The sequence below is a fragment of the Heptranchias perlo genome, chromosome 22 (genome assembly GCF_035084215.1).
Source record: "Heptranchias perlo isolate sHepPer1 chromosome 22, sHepPer1.hap1, whole genome shotgun sequence".
NCBI lineage: Eukaryota > Metazoa > Chordata > Chondrichthyes > Hexanchiformes > Hexanchidae > Heptranchias > Heptranchias perlo.
The window spans coordinates 7,479,567-7,496,101 of record NC_090346.1 but is presented as its reverse complement, the minus strand read 5'-3'; the positions used below and the strand labels follow the sequence as shown (position 1 = coordinate 7,496,101).

The following is a 16,535-nucleotide window of genomic DNA, read 5'->3' as shown; positions in this document are numbered from 1 at the left end:
TTACAGAAAATCTTCAGTAAGCAATCAAAAGTAAACTTTATTCATTTTGAAGCAGCACTTCAAGGAAGTTTGTATTTTTCCTTCCTGCTATCTCCAAATATATTTTCATTCCCTTCACTATAGCAATAATACTGGTTTTACAGAGGTTAAAAAATATGAACAAAGCACTTTACATTTTTCAAGCAAGGGGGAAAATTATAGTCGCAATCTACTAGGTTCTGAAGAATTCAGACAATGGGCACTCAAGAGAGAAAGCTCCACATTAGTTTAGAAACTTATAATACATTAAACTGGGTGAAAAACTGCAGAAGTAGAGGTGCATCAAAAATTTGATGTTCTCCATTTTTACTGAATCTCGGGAATCTAAGGAACAAGAATAGGCCATTCAGCTCCTCGAGTCTGCTCTGCCATTCAATTAGGTCATGGTTGCTCTGCAACTCAATTTCATTTACCCGCCTTGACTCCGTAACCCTTGATGCCCTTACTTAACAAAAATCTATCTATCTGTCTTGAAAGTTCCAATTCTCACAGCATCCACAGGACATAATATTTTCACATAATAGTGCCCGAAAGTGGCACTTCTTGTCATATAATAATTATACCATATGTAAATTATATACTTTAGAAATATTGCTATTACTTTGTTTACCATTTTCATTATTATAATCTTATCTTCATAGATCAAGATCCAAAGTTAGTTATTTTTCTGAACAAAGATGCTGTAATTTTCTCTTTTAAAAAGGTCTTTTTTTTAAATATTTGATTTTTGGGATGTCGGCAACACTGGCAAGACAGTATTTATTGCCCATCTTTAGTTACCATGAGGGCATTACCAGGGACTGGTTGGCACATCCCCTTCCCTGAAGGACACGAGAGAACCAGTTGCGGTTTTACAACAAAACAGCAGTTTTCATCGTCATCTTCTGCTGGTGCCCACCCCACAAATCACCGGATTTACTGAATTCAATTTCACAATTGTGATTTGAATTTTCAACTTCTGGGTTCCTAGTCCAGTACCATAACTATAAGGCCAGTGTACCCACTACCAAGGTCAGGTAGAGTTCTTATTCCAAACTGCACAACTTCAAGAAGCAATAATAATGTATTACTTCTTATGTGCAAAAGGTACCCAGTTCTGCAACCTGACATAATAATTTTAACCAATATTTCACAATATACTTCTCAGTATAAAATGCAAAATATCTATCAACACAACTGAACAAACCGCAACTTGCATTTATATATTGCCTTTCATGTCGTAAAACGTCCCAAGGCGCTTCACAGAAGCGTGATCAGATAAAAATTGAGCCAAAGAAGACAATAGGACAGGTGACCAAAAGCTTGGTCGAAGAGGTAAATTTTAAAGAGGGTCTTAAAGTAGGAGAGAGAGGTGGAGAGGTTTAAGGAGGGAATTCCAGAGCTAAGGGCCGAGGCGGCTGAAGGCACGGCTACTAATGGTGGGGCAAAGGAAGTTGGGGATGCACAAGAGGCCAGAGTTGGACGAACGCAGAGTTCTTGGAGAATTGTAAGGCTGGAGGAGGTCACTGAGGTAGATAGAGGTGAAGCCAAGGAGTGATTTGAACACAAGAATGAGAATTTTAAAATTGAGGACCAGGAGCCAATGTAGGTCTTCTCAATGTTTAACTGTAGGAAATTTCTGCTCATCCAGGACTGGCTGTTGGACAAGCAGTTTGGCAACACAGAGGTAGTGGTAGGGTCGAAAGAGGTGGTGGTGAGGCAGGACTGGGTGTTGTCAACGTACATGTGGAACCTGATGTGTTTTCAGATGGTGTCGCCAAGGGGCATCATATAGATCCTTGGGGGACTTCAGCGGTAATGGTGTGGGGGCAGGAAGAGAAACCATTGCAGGGGGTTCTCTGGCTACGACTGGTAAGAGGTAAAGAGTCGATAGGTAAGAGTCAAACCAGGTGAGGGCAGTCCCACTCAGCTGGACAACAATGGAGCAGCGTTGCAGGAAGATGGCGTGGTCAACCGAGTCAGGCTACAGACAGGTCAAGAAGGACAAGGATGGACAGTGTACCAAGTCACAGTCACACAGGGCCTTTACAGTGCTGCGGCGGGGCGGAAACCTCATTGAAGATGCTCAAACATGGAATTGCGGGAAATATGGGTACGGATTTGGGAAGCACAAACACGTTCAAGGACTTTTTGAAAGAGGAAAGGGAGGTTGGAGATGGCAGTAGTTTACAAGAACAGAGGAGTCGAGGGTGGATTTTTGCCATTAAGATTGAGACCATCCGTTCAGCTGCCTCTGCCACATCTGATGACTGCAGATTTGAAAGGGAGGGCGACAGTACCTGAGGAGAGGAAACAGTTTACAGTATCAGCTAGCATGGGGCCAGGCAGGAATGTTGGGTGGTCAGCAGTTTAGTAGGAATAGGGTCGAGAGAGCAGGAGATGGTTCTCATGAATAAGATGAGCTTGGAGAGGGCCGATAGGAGATAGGAGAGAAACTAAGGAAAGTTGTGAGTCCAAGGCTAGGGCAAGGGCGTACCTCAGGGTAAGTTTGTCTGGATGGGCAAGGGAAAGGGAGGATGCAGCAGGGGCAGCTGAATGGATGGTTTCAATCTTACCGACAAAGCTCCATGAGCTCCTCACACGTTGTTAGAGGTGAGGGTGGAGGAGGCGGGGAGAGGGGTTTAAGGAGACAGTTGGTAGTGGAGAAAAGAAGCCAGGGGTTATCTTTGAATTCCAGGATGATCCTGGTGTAGTGAGCAGTTTTGGCAGAAAAGGGCAGGGCCCGATAGTGCTTGATGTGGTCTAGCCACTGCAAGCAACTGCAAGACAAGTAAAGATACAATTAATAAACACTACTAAAAAGCGCTGTGCAATTTTACTTTTTTAAAACCATACCATCCTAATTAAAAAGTTTCTAACACTGCACTACAGTTTATTTCAACAAATGTGAAAGTAGATAAATTCATGTTAATCTTAACTTCAGTAACTTATTTGGAGTATGTTGAGGGGGGGGGGGGCGGGGGGCGGGGGGGAGGAATCAAAACATTTAAACTATTTGCATTCTTCTCTTTGTTTGGCATTGGCAAAATTGACTTGGAGAAGTATAATGGAACTCATCTTTTCCTTTTCCTCCCAATTCTTCTCTCCTCCTTTCCAATTCTTGCTGGGATTCCATGGGCCCTACAGTACCCCGCTCAAATACCATTCACATGCGAGCCTAGATGGTGAATATTGTTAATCTGCATCAATAGTTAAACCCAATCTATTCTCACCCATCATCCACAAAAACATACATTTCAGCTATGTTTCAGGAGACAGCAAGAACAAGTAGCCAAGCTTTTTTCTCTTCCTTATCCCACCCTGCTGAGACCAACTGTTACAAACTGCTGCCCAGCCAAAATCAGCAAACGTAACATAGCTTAGGTATCAAAGCAGACCTTCTGTTCCGTATAGCTGCACCGCAGTGGACAGTGCCTACATCCATTAGGCCGCTGAGGGCACTGATGGAGCTCATTAATCATTAATACAATATCTCAAGGGAAATCAAGGGATATGGGGATCAGGCATGAAAATGGAGTTGAGGTTGAAGATCAGCCATTATCTGACTGAATGGCGGAGCAGGCTTGAGGGGCCGTATGGCCTACTCCTGCTCCTATTTCTTATGTTCCCTCAGAAAGCTTGTGCTTTCAGTGATCCTTCAGTCACAGTCAGAAACTCCCAATGAGAATATTAGTACTCATTGTTAATTTAAAAAAGTTAACAGAAACGAACATGGTTTTCAACAGTTTGTTTTTTTTTTAAAAGTGAGACTGTCATTCTATTAATTTTTTCTCTGAACTTGCTGGAGTCTACGCAAATTCAACATTGGAGAGGATGGGCCCACAAACATTTTGTTCAATCCTACTTTCACTGAAACAAGGAGTTCTAGCAGAAACTGCAATTCACAATGAGAGAGGACAGAGAAAATTAACTAGACATTTCTGACTAATAAGAATGCAAACAAACTGTAACCACTGATATATTTTGGTTGATTTCAAGTAATCCAAAAATATACCCACCTATCACTTCAGTTTTACCAATCTGAACATCAGTACTTTAAGCATTAGTGGCAACAGAAATTAAAAGTCCAACAGTGATCTTACCGCATTTAACCACCTTTACATGCAGTTAATAACACATTCATTTAGACTGAAAATATTAGCTTGTCTTTTTCATTACAAGGCTTATGTGGATGTTAATGACAGCTTTACAGCCCATGAACTAGCTGTAGATAAATATATCTAAACATAGTTGTTCAATTAATGACCTACAGATCAAGTCATCTACATAAATTTTAAAAACTGGTTTGTAAATAACTGTTCAGCCGTCTGTCCAATTTAAGCAACGTGATTGGCCTTTGGATACCATGTGGTCACAACTTGCGCTCTGATTTGTCATGCATACCCGTTCTTTAATGTTTCCCTCAACACAGACCGAATTAGTTATACAATTCAGTTATTGCTGGCCACCATTGCACTTCATTCCGGACCTGCCATCCCCAAGTGCTCCCAGGCCCTACTCTCACTTGCCTTGGGCCTGTGCACTTCCCTCAACTGCTCCAAGCTGACCTTATCAGGTCCTTCTCCAGCTCACACCTAAAGTCCTGTCCAAATTCTTTTGTTATTTTAATTTTAACCACATTTGGGGGGAAAGAAAAAGTTCATGAAAGACTCCAAGTAGGTGTTGGAGGAGTGGCCTGAAAAATTTAGTGATCAGGATTGGCATGTGGGAGAGGGAGAAGCAATCATTGAGAAGGGGGAATAAAAGAGCACAAGAGGTTCAGGAAGCAAAGAGATAAAGATAAAATACAGTCAGGGTAGGGCAGGAAGAAGAGAGAAAAGGAATGAAAATGAATTGAGGAAGAGGAAGAAAATCTGAGAAAAAAATGCAACTTTTTTTTCTAAAAAAAGGTACTGGCAAGGAGATCGACGATACATTTTGGATACACAATTTGCAAACGAGACATGCTGGAAAAGTTGTATGACCACCTGTTAGAGGGTTGAAAACCACGGCAGCTCCACACCTACAGTACTCCAGCTTCATGCTGGTGAATGAGTAGGGATAATGCATTCTCTCCAACAGTTCTGAGAATCATGGCCTGGCACCCTATTAGTGGCAAGTGTAGAAGCACAACATATCTGTGTACTAAAGAACCACATTAGTCTGAACAACCCATAGTCAAAGCTCCCTACTGGTGTCAAACAAGCTGAAGCTTGGGAGCCGAGTGCAGAAACCACTGTGACTGTAGAGGCACAGACAAGAAAAACTCAAGTAGTAAACCATTTATATTTTATTCATGAGCAGCATCAACTAGTCCATAAGAAATAGAATATTGGTACATTATGTACATTCTTTCATTTGTACAAGACAATCATAACTAAATGCAACGCTTGTGACAATTTTTTTTTAAAAGAGCCATCATCTAACATTATTGCTGTGATGCCTTAGCTTGCGGATTTGAATGTAGGTCAAGTCTGAAGGCAAATGAGAACAGTGATGTTGGTGCAAGCTGTGAGTGGAGCCTGAGCTGAGGGAATACAGATGGAAGAATCTGAAAAGTAAGTGATTCTAATGGAAGCTAATCATCAGGTGTAGAAGAGAAAAGCTCCATCAGCAGACAAAACTACATGTACCATACAAGACTCATTGCAGACAGAGCCAAGCTAAGATGATTTATCTGGTTTAACTAATGTCTGTTATCACCAGGAAAGAGACCGTCAATGACCACCCAATTCTAAACATTCCAAAGCTTTAAAAATCCCTTTGGAAACCACCAATGTAAATACTTGGTAGCCATCTCTCTCCCTGGCCACTTCTGAGGCTGAACCAGACTGTTCGCAACGTTGGCGTCCTATTTGACCGAGCTGAGCTTCCAACCACATATCCCCTCCATCACCAAGAACGCCTGCTTCCACCTCTGTAACATCATCGTTCTCCTCCCCTGTCTCATCTGATCTGCTGCTGAAACCTTCATCCATGCCTTTGTTATCTCCAGACTAGACTATTCCAATGCTCTCCTGGCCAGCCTTCCACCTTGCACCCTCCGTAAACTTGAGCTCATCCAAAACTCTGCAGCCCGTATCCTAACTCACACCAAGTACCGTTTACCCATCACTCCTGTGCTCACTGACTTACATTGACTTCCGGTCCGACAATGCCTCAGTTTTAAAATTCTCATCCTTGTTTTCAAATCCCTCCATGGCCCTATCTCTGTAACCTCCTCCAGTCCTACAACCCTTGAAGAATTCTGCGCTCCTCCAATTCTGGCCTCTTGCACATCCCCACCCACTGGCGGCCGTGCCTTCAGCTGACCAGATCCTAATTGCTTGAATTCCCTCTCTAAACCTCTCCTCCTGTAAGATACTCCTTAAAACCTACATCTTTGACCAAGCTTTTGGTTAGCTGTCCTAATATTTCCTTATGTGGCTCGGTGTCAAATTTTGTTTGATAATGCTCCTATGATGCGCCTAGGAACGTTTTACTACGTTAAAGGCATTATATAAGTGCAAGTTGTTGTTGTTAGCCGAGTAACATCTGATGTAGAATACTTAGTCATAATCTGTGAGGAGGCAAACCAGTTAACTGGCTACAGACTTACATTAAGAGCTCAAGCTCTGAAAGAAATCCTGTGCATCAGCACCAGATAGGCAAAATAATTCATTACGCAGCCAAACTATAACTAATCAAACTTGGCTCCCTCTCAAGGAGCCTATTACCATAGATGCCAGTGTCCAGCCAATTTGGTTCACTCCATGTGACATTAAGAAGGGGCAGAGTGCACTGGAAACAATCAAGGCTATAGGTCCTGACATCATCCCAGATGTCGTGCTGAATAACTGCACACCAGAATTAGCTGCCCCCCAGCCCATCTGTCCCAGTGCAGCTCTGTGACAATCGACTATGTGGAAAATTACTACATTATGCCCTGCCTCCAAAAAGGACAAATCCAACCCAAACGATTACCAGCTTATCAGACCGCTCCTAATCATCAGCAACATGATGGAAGGAGTCATCAACTGTGCCATCAAACAACACCTACCCAGCAATAACTTGCTCACTGACATTCAATTTGGGTTCCACCTGAGCCAGTGGGCTCCAGACCTAGTCATAGCCTTAATCCAAACATGTACGCAAGAGCTGAATGCCAGGAGAGGTGAATAACTGCCCTGAACATCAAGGCAAAATTCCACCTACTATGACACCAAGGAGCCACAGCTAAAACGGAGGTCAACGGGAGCCAAGAGGAAAATTCTCCAGTGGCTAGAGTCATAGGGAAGGAAAGAAAGGAGGTGTTGGCGGGGGGGGGGGGGGCGGGGTGGTGGCAGTATTGATCAAGGAGAATATTGCAGTACTGGAGAGAGGATGTTCTAGAGGGGTGAAGGACAGAATCTATTTGGTTAGAGTTAAGAAATAAAAGAGGTGCCATTACACCACTTGGTGTATTCTATAGGCCACCAACTAGTGGGAAGCTTATAGAGGAGCAAATTTGCAGGGAAATTACAGCGAGGTGCAAAAGCTATAAGAGTAATGATAACTGGGGACTTCAACTATCCTAATATAGACTGGTATATCAATAATAATAAGGGCACAGAGGGGGAGGAATTTTTCAAATGTGTTCAGGATAACTTTCTTAACCAGTACATTTCCAGCCCAACGAGGAAGGAGGCATTGCTGGACTTGGTTCTAGGGAATAAGGTGCGCCAAGTGGAGCAAGTGCCAGTGGGGGAGCATTTAGGGAGCAACGATCATAGTATCAAAGTTTAGAATAGCGTTGGAAAAGGACACGGACCATTCTAAAGTAAAAATACTCCATTGGAGGAAGGCCAATTTCAATGGGATGAGAACAGATCTGGCCCGGGTAAACTGGAATCAAAGATTGGCAGGCAAAACTGTAATTGGACAGTGTGCGGACTTTAAGGAGGAGATGGTTCGGGTATAGTCTAGGCACAGTGCCACAAGGCAAAAAGGTAGGGCAACTAAAACCAGAGCTCCCTGGATGACATAAGAGATAGTGAGGAAGATGAAACGGAGAAAAAGGGCGTATGGCAGATGTCAGGTTGATAACACAAGTGAGAACCAGGCAGAATATAGAAAGTTCAGAGGGGAAGTGAAAAAGGAAATAAGAGGGGCAAAGAATATGAGAATAGACTGACGGCCAACATTAAAGGGAATCGAAAAATCTTCTACAGGCAGGTAAACAGTAAACGGGTAGTAAGAGGATGGGTGGGGCTGATTAGGGACCATAAAGGAGATCTACTCATGGAGGCAGAGGGCATGGCTGAGGTACTAAATGAGTACTTTGCATCTGTCTTTACCAAGGAAGAAGATGCTGTCAAAGTCTCAGTAAAGGAAGATATAGCTGAGATACTGGATGGGCTAAAAATTGATAAAGAAGAAGTACTTGAAAGGCTACCTGTACTGACAGTAGATAAGTCACCCGGTCCAGATGGGATGCATCCTAGGTTGCTAAGGGAAGGAGGGGTGGAAATTGCAGAGGTACTGGCCATAATCTTCCAAACATCCTTAGATATGAGGGTGGTGCCAGAGGACTGGAGAATTGCAAATGTTACACCCTTGTTCAAAAAAGGGTGTAAGGATAAACCCAGCAACTAAAGGGCAGTCAGTTTAACCTCAGTGGTGGGGAAACTTTTAGAAACAATAATCCGGGACAGAATTAACAGTCACTTGGACAAGGGTGGATTGAATAGGGAAAGCCAGCATGGATTTGTTAAAGGCAAATCGTTTTAACAAATCTGGTAGAGTTTTTTGATGATATAACAGAGGGGTAGATGAGGGCAATGCAGTCGATGTGGTGTATATGGACTTTCAAAAAGTGTTTGATAAAGTGCCGCACGGTAGGCTTATCATCAAGATTGCGGCTCATGGAAAAAAGGAGGCAGTAGCAACATGGATACAGAATTGGCTATGGGACAGGAAACAGGTAGCAGCGGTGAACGGTTGTTTTTCGGACTGGAGGGAGGTGTGCAGTGGTGTTCCCCAGGGGTCAGTGCTGGGACCACTGCTTTTCTTGATATATATCAATGACTTGGACTTGGGTGTACAGGGCACAATTTCAAAATTTGCAGATGACACAAAACTTGGAAGGGTAGTAAACAGTGAGGAGGATAGTGATAGACATCAAGAGGATATAGACAGGAAGGTGGCATGGGCGGATACGTGGCAGATGAAATTTAACGCAGAAAAATGCAAAGTGATACATTTTGGTAGGAAGAACAAGGAGGCAATATAAACTCGAGGGCACAACTCTAAAAGGGGTACAGGAACAGAGAGATCTAGAGGTATATGTGCACAGATCGTTGAAGGTGGCAGGGCAGGTTGAGAAAGACGTTAAAAAAGCATCCGGGATCCTGGACTTTATAAATAGATGTGGAGATGCCGGTGATGGACTGGGGTTGACAATTGTAAACAATTTTACAACACCAAGTTATAGTCCAGCAATTTTATTTTAAATTCACAAGCTTTCGGAGGCTTCCTCCTTCGTCAGGTGAACGATGTGAAAATCACATCGTTCACCTGACGAAGGAGGAAGCCTCCGAAAGCTTGTGAATTTAAAATAAAATTGCTGGACTATAACTTGGTGTTGTAAAATTGTTTACAATTTATAAATAGAGGCATAGAGTACAAAAGTATGGAAGTCATGATGAACCTTTATAAAACACAGGTTCGGCCGCAACTGGAGTATTGTGTCCAGTTCTGGGCACCGCACTTTAGGAAAGATATGAAGGCCTTAGAGAGGGTGCAGAAGAGATTTACCTGAATGATTCCAGGGATGAGGGACTTTAGTTACATGGATAAACTGGAGAAGCTAGGTTTGTTCTCCTTGGAACAGAGATGGTTGCGAGGAGATTTGATTGAGGTATTCAAAATCATGAAGGGTCTCGACAGAGTAGATAGGGAGAAACTGTTCCCATTGGCGGAAGAGTCAAGAACCAGGGGACGTAGATTTAAGGTGATTGGCAAAAGAACCAAAGGCGACGTGAGGAAAATCTTTTTTTACACAGCGAGTGGTTAGGATCTGGAATGCACTGCCCGAGGGAGTGGTGGAGGCAAATTCAACCATGGCCTTCAAACAGGAACTGGATAAGTACTTGAAAGAAAAAAGTTTGCAGGGCTACAGGGAAAGGGTGGGGAAGTGGGATGAGCTGGATTGCTCTTGCATAGAGCCGGCCCGGACTCGATGGGCTGAATGGCCTCCTTCCGTGTTGTAACCTTTCTATGATTCTATGATTCTATATCCGACACAAAGGAGGATGATTGTGGTTGCTGGAGAGCGATCATTGCAGCCTATTTAACAGTGTTCTGCTCCATTCACAACTTCTACAATTATGAAGCAGCCTGTGGCAACCTAGAGGACCTGCACAATATGAGCTGGCATGTGTCAGGTAATTCTCTTGCCATGCAAGTGCCAGGTTATGACTATCTCCAACCAGGAAAGGCCCAACCACCTCCCCCTGAATTTTAACAGCATGATCATCGCCAAGTCCCCCCATCATCAAAATCCTGGGGGTCATCCCTGACCAGAAGCTTAACTGGATCAGTCATATCAACACCTTGGCTACAGAAACAGGCAGAGACTAGCTACTCTGTGACAAGCACTGAGGAAAGAGAGAGCAAGATTTGTGCCAGATGTTTTTCAGATTAACCGTTGCTTGGTGTGGGATTCATTTTGATCTTTTATGATAAATCCTTGTAGGAAATGAAACACTAATGAACATCATTTTTTCCTTTTCCATTGGTACTTGTTTAGTATGCGGAAGCATTCAATATATAGCATACAGTTCGCTTTTGAATACTAGGATTTTTCCAAACTAAATTATTTTGTTAGTTATCACAAAGCCCAGTAAACAGTAAAAGGTATAAAACAAAAATTGAGGAGTTTGACCAATTTGAAAATGCAGCTGATTAATTCAACTTCACTGAAGTGAAAGGAGTGAAAATCAAAGTTGAAAAAGAAATCTGCATTCATAAAACTGATTGTTTATTTATCGCCTGCTACAGCAGCCAGATTTTTTTCCCACCAAAGCAGTAAATACTGATTAAACTGTATAAACAGTCAAAAGCATTACAAAAAAGCTTCAGAATCCATGCAATGTCCCACATAATACATTTAACCATGAAATTTAAGTAACAGGTTAGCAATCTTACTTAATGGATTTTAGGAAAAAACTCATAAAATACTAATTATGAAGGTATCCCTGACAACTTTAGTTATGTGCTGATGATAGCAGGGAGATATATTTGACAGAAGGTGTTAATCACAAATTATAGAGGCAGAATCACCACTTACATTCCCTACAATTCAGTGTTTGCTGCATCTGAATCACTGATCATTACAGTTATTGATTTATATATATTCTGTTGTGCCAAATCAACATCATGGACTTCAAAACTCTGGTTGAAGAAAATGACATTTCATTTACACTCATACTTCCTACGTAAAAAAAAACACAAAATACCTCATATCTACAAAATTAACCAAGCTAAAACCAAATGAAACACTAATGAAGATCATTTTTTCCTTTTCCACTGGTACTTGTCTAGTATTCAACACACTCACAAACAACACTAAGAGAAAGGATTAAACTTAAGGCTCGATACATCTGACATAGCCTGGAAGTTTACAGCGAGAGGGCCCAATGCCTGAGGTGTATTTCAACTGCTCCAATCTCGTTCCACACATTACACATTAAAAACATTCCACTGTGGCGCAATACAGTAACAATGCGACAGATCTCCCAGTCGCAGGACACTTGTATTTTTTTTTCTCTCTCTCTCTCTGTTGCAATGATAAAGCTCCAGTGAGATAGATGGACATTTCCCCCATCAATGGCTGACTGTGTGACAGGAAGCGGCCAGTGCGCATGCGCCGATCGGCTCTCATTCTCTTGTCTAGTAGGCAGAAAAAAATTTGACTATTGGCCGCCAGACACCGACTATCACCGCCTCAAACCCCGGCCACAAACTGGCACTAAACAAGTACAAATAAATACAGGGGGAGGGCAGGGGAGGGGGGGATGTTTAAACAGTCTCTATTCCTTCTCCAGCTCCATCTTGCTGTCCCCACCGGCCTTTCCTCCGCGGATACGTTAACAACAAAAATCACCTCAAAAATTTTATCCAACTGAACTTCTTTTACCTGTCAGCCGGATTTTAATGCTTGACCCGTTCCGTCGAGCTCCGGGATTCGACATTACTTATAAAATTCCCCTTTTTTTCACAGCGGGTTGGTCCTTTTCTGTACACTATTTAATAATAAAAATATATAATATATATAAATGATTTTGCTTTTTTTTAAAAAAAAAAAAAATTTTTTTAAAAGAAGGATTTGTAAACCGGGGTAAACACTCCGGGCCCAACAACATCCAGCGCTCACAGCGTTTTGCACGAGACACAGTATCGGCCGCTGCAGCGCGCGCTCCCCACAAAGAGCCCCCGCCGCCCGCCGCCGCGCGCTGACGTCAGGCACGGTACGTGCGCGGCCCCGCGCGACTGCGAATTCTCTGTCTGTCTCTCATGGTTACCCGGATAGCTGCGTCATCATGATTGTGAGTTAAAGCTGAAGGCCCAAGACTTATTGCACAGGTGCCCATACCGACTTGCAATGTTGTTGAGACGTTGCCTCTTTCTAATAAGGCCCATTAGGACACACTGGGTTGGCCCAGTGTCATCGAACAAAAGTCCCCCCTTTTTTCAGAGGGGCACAACTAATGAGGAATTAAGCCATAAGACAAAGGAAACTTATCAAATTAAATAATAATGCTCATATCAGTACCCGCTCAAGTCCCAGCGGTCGCGGAAGGCCTCGAGCGTACTGGCGGACACCGCGTGCTCCTCCTGCAGGGCCACCTGGGCGCGGACAAGGCCCGCAGAGCAGAGGCAAGAGCGACCGCTCCCGTGGGCCGCGACCGACCTGGACCTGTAGACGGTCACCACAGACCCACAAGAAGGTCGTCCGACTTGCCCGCTCCCTTCGTACCGGGTGGCCAAAGATCAGGAGCGTGGGACTAAAGTGCAGCCAGAAGTCGAGGTGCAGCCCCTTCAAATTGTGGACGAATGTTTTTAGTGTGTTATCTGAGTCCAGGTGGGTTTGGGTTTTTGTATGCTAATCAATTCTCAGCCTCGTTCATGTAAAATGTAAAAATGGCTAAAAGTTTAAATACCATTTTAAGTGTACTTCACGCTCAAAAGTAATCCCAGTTTTATATATTTAAATGACTTCCCCTCGAAGGGAAATAATTGGGGTCTCTTTGCAGTCGAGGTGGCTTGAAAATTGAAATTCAGAACTGAGTCAACCCAAGCTGCTCAATGCCTGAGCCAGGCTGGTCTGTTCTATTCCAGGGTACTAGCCATCTGGGCTAATTAACTGAAGCTCGAGGGGGAAATCTTTCACTGGGGTTGGAGAGTTATCTGGAGCCATCATGCAAGCCGACGTGCAAATGGCTGGACAAGCAGCAGGAAGCTTACCAGTACACTGTGTTCATAAAATAAAGGAAAAAAGACTCGCATTTATATAGCACCTTTCATGACCTTAGGTTGTTCCAAAGTGCTTTACAGCCAATGAAGTACTTTTGAAGTGTAGTCACTGTTGTAATGTAGGCAGCCAATTTGCACACAGCAAGGTCCCACAAACAGCAATGTGATGATGACCAGATCATTTGTTTTTTATTGGTGTTGGCTGAAAGGTAAATATTGGCCAGGACACTGGGATGAACTCCCCTGCTCTTCTTTGAATAGTGCCATGGGATCTTTTACGTCCACCTGAGAGGGCAGACTGGGCCTTGGTTTAATGTCTCATCCGAAAGATGGCACCTGCGACAGTGCAGCACTCCCTCAGTACTGCACTGGAGCGTCAGCCTAGATTATGTGCCGAAGAAAATGTATTGTTTAAGTTGTTGAAGTTCCAACAGTCCCTAAATCTTTGCTTTTGCTGAACCAAAGCTCTCTGACCTTAGGAGTGGACTGGATCCCTGTTGGGGGGGTGCGGGGTGAGGAGTGTACACTCCATTCAGGCAAGCAGAACCTCCATCAACGTGGATTTCTCTTAAGCATTGGGATAGGGTTCCCCATGTGCCAAATAGCTGCCTGGCCAAAACAAAAAGAAATTAGTTTGTAATTGGTCTCACCAATCCCACCACATTTCGATCGACTCAAAACAAAACACTTGACAGTCCTGGTGGTATTGGGACTATGGTGTGTGTCAAACTTGATGACAAGTATTGACAATTCTCACTTATTTAAAGTGACATTTATTTAAGGTGAACAACATACCCCACACCCACAGTATATCCCATCACCCAAAGATAAATTAATCAGGACAAAGTTGCATATCTCAGAGGTAGCAAATGATGCATGGTAAAAATTCAATTATTGATAAAGTTAGAGAATCACTGGAATCACGAGAACACAATATTTTTTATAAAAAATGATACAGATTTAGAAAATTGGCATGGTAGGTAGGTTTGGAACTGAGAAAATCCCAGAAATTTAACACATTGATCAGTAGTCCCAAAACCTGGTTCAGAAGGAAACCACAAATGATGTATTGTGTGACTAAGATGTCAAGGTCACCAGAGGATATTCAAATGGGAGGCTATAGAATTGACTTCCGGGGTTAGTCCTCTCCCAACCCAGTTGACATCAGGTAACTCAGCACAGATTAGAGATGAAACCTCAAATTTTCCTGGCTTCTATGTTTCGTATAGCACCACATTGGGGATGAGGAGAGCGAATTTGCCAGGATTGCTAATCCCAGACGTTATTCAGTGACCCCTGCTGGACAAATGGTGTAGATAACAAATGACGTTAAAAGGGTTTGACTGTGATGCTCTTGTTATGATTCGGGGTCTCCCAGCAATTATACTTCGTATTCATGGCAAAAAGGCAGTATCCATAAGCAGACCGCGTCTCCAAAGAGCTTTGTGTGCCATGATTAGCATAGCAGTGCACAAGACTAACAATTGCTTTTTCATTTGTAGTGTAACATTCTGGAGATTTCCATCATATTCTCTTGTGCACTGCAAAAAGCAGTAAATATCATGCTGTCAGACCACTGAGTCAGGCTAAAACTTATTCAAATTTAATTACACAGAAGCAGAAAGCCACATTAAGATACTGATGGTATAAATATTGAGAAAACATAGACTGAATCATTGCTTAAAAAATTAAATATCTTCTTCAGAACATATTTCTTGCAGATTTCAGTAATCTGCAAGACTTTTAGAGATGGAGTCTTTCATAGACATTCCAATACATAAGAAATAGGAGCAGGAGTAGCCCATACTCAAGGCTGCTCCGCCATTCAATCAGATCATGGCTGATCTTCAACCTCAACTTCACTTTCCCGCCCGATCACCATATCCCTTGATTCCCCTAGAGTCCAAAAATCTATCTCAGCTTTGAATATATTCAATGACTCAGCATCCACAGCCCTCTGGGGTAGAGAATTTGAAAGATTCATAACCTCCTACATGAAGAAATTCCTCCTCATCTGAGTCTTGAATGGCCAAACCCTTATCCTGCGACTATGCCCCCCCAGTTCTAGACTCTCTAGCCAGGGGAAACAATCTCTCAGCAACTATCCTGTCAAGCCCCCTCATAATCTTATATGTTTCAATGAGATCACCTCTCATTCTTCTAAACTCCAGAGAGTATAGGCCCATTCCACTCAACCTCTCTTCATAGGACAACCCTCTCATCCCAGGAATCAATCCAGTGAACCTTCGTTGCACTGCCTCTAAGGCAAGTATATCCTTCCTTAGATAAGGAGACCAAAACTGTACACAGTACTCCAGGTGTGATCTCACGAAAGCCCTGTACAACTCTAGTAAGACTTCCTTACTCTTGTACTCCAATCCCCTTGCAATAAAGGCCATTATGCCATTTGCTTTCCGAATTCCCTGTTGTACCTGAATACTAACTTTTTGTGTTTCTTGTACGAGGATACCCAAGTCTCTCTGAACACCAACATTTAAAAGTTTCTCACCATTTAAACAATATTCTGTTTTTCTATTCTTCCTACCAAAGTGATTAACTTCACATTTCCCCACATTATACTCCATTTGCCATCTTCTTGCCCAGTCACTTAATCTGAATTTATCCCTTTGCAGGCTCTTTGTGTGCTCCTCACAGCCTGCTTTGCCACCTAACTTTGTATCATCAGCAAACATGGATACACCACATTCGGTCCCTTCACCTAAGTCATTAATATAGATTGTAAATGGCTGAGGCCCAAGCACCGATCCTTGCGGCACCCCACTAGTTACAGACTTCCAACCTGAGAATGAGCTGTTTATCCCGACTCTCTGTTTTCTGTCCTTTAGCCAATCTTCTATCCATACTAATATATTACCCCCCAACCCCATGAGCCCTTCCTTGCCTTGTGTAACAACCTCTTATGTGGCACCTTATCGAATGCCTTTTGAAAATCCAAATGTACTACATCCACTGGTTCCCCGGTGGCACTACCACCGTGCTAAATGGGATAGATTCAGAACAGA

At 43.0% G+C, this 16,535-nt stretch overlaps 1 protein-coding gene across 2 annotated transcripts in view; it reads right to left on the bottom strand.

Moving 5' to 3' along the window:
* smurf1 (SMAD specific E3 ubiquitin protein ligase 1) overlaps window positions 1-12,413 on the bottom strand; it is a 124,436-nt gene extending 112,023 nt beyond the window's left edge. For both annotated transcript variants that reach the window (XM_068002884.1, XM_068002885.1), the window contains exon 1: window positions 12,176-12,413. In XM_068002884.1, the coding sequence (XP_067858985.1) occupies window positions 12,176-12,230 (55 nt within the window). In that variant the 5' untranslated portion in view covers window positions 12,231-12,413. The remainder of the gene's footprint in view (window positions 1-12,175) is intronic.
* Between the last annotated feature and the right edge of the window lie 4,122 nt (window positions 12,414-16,535).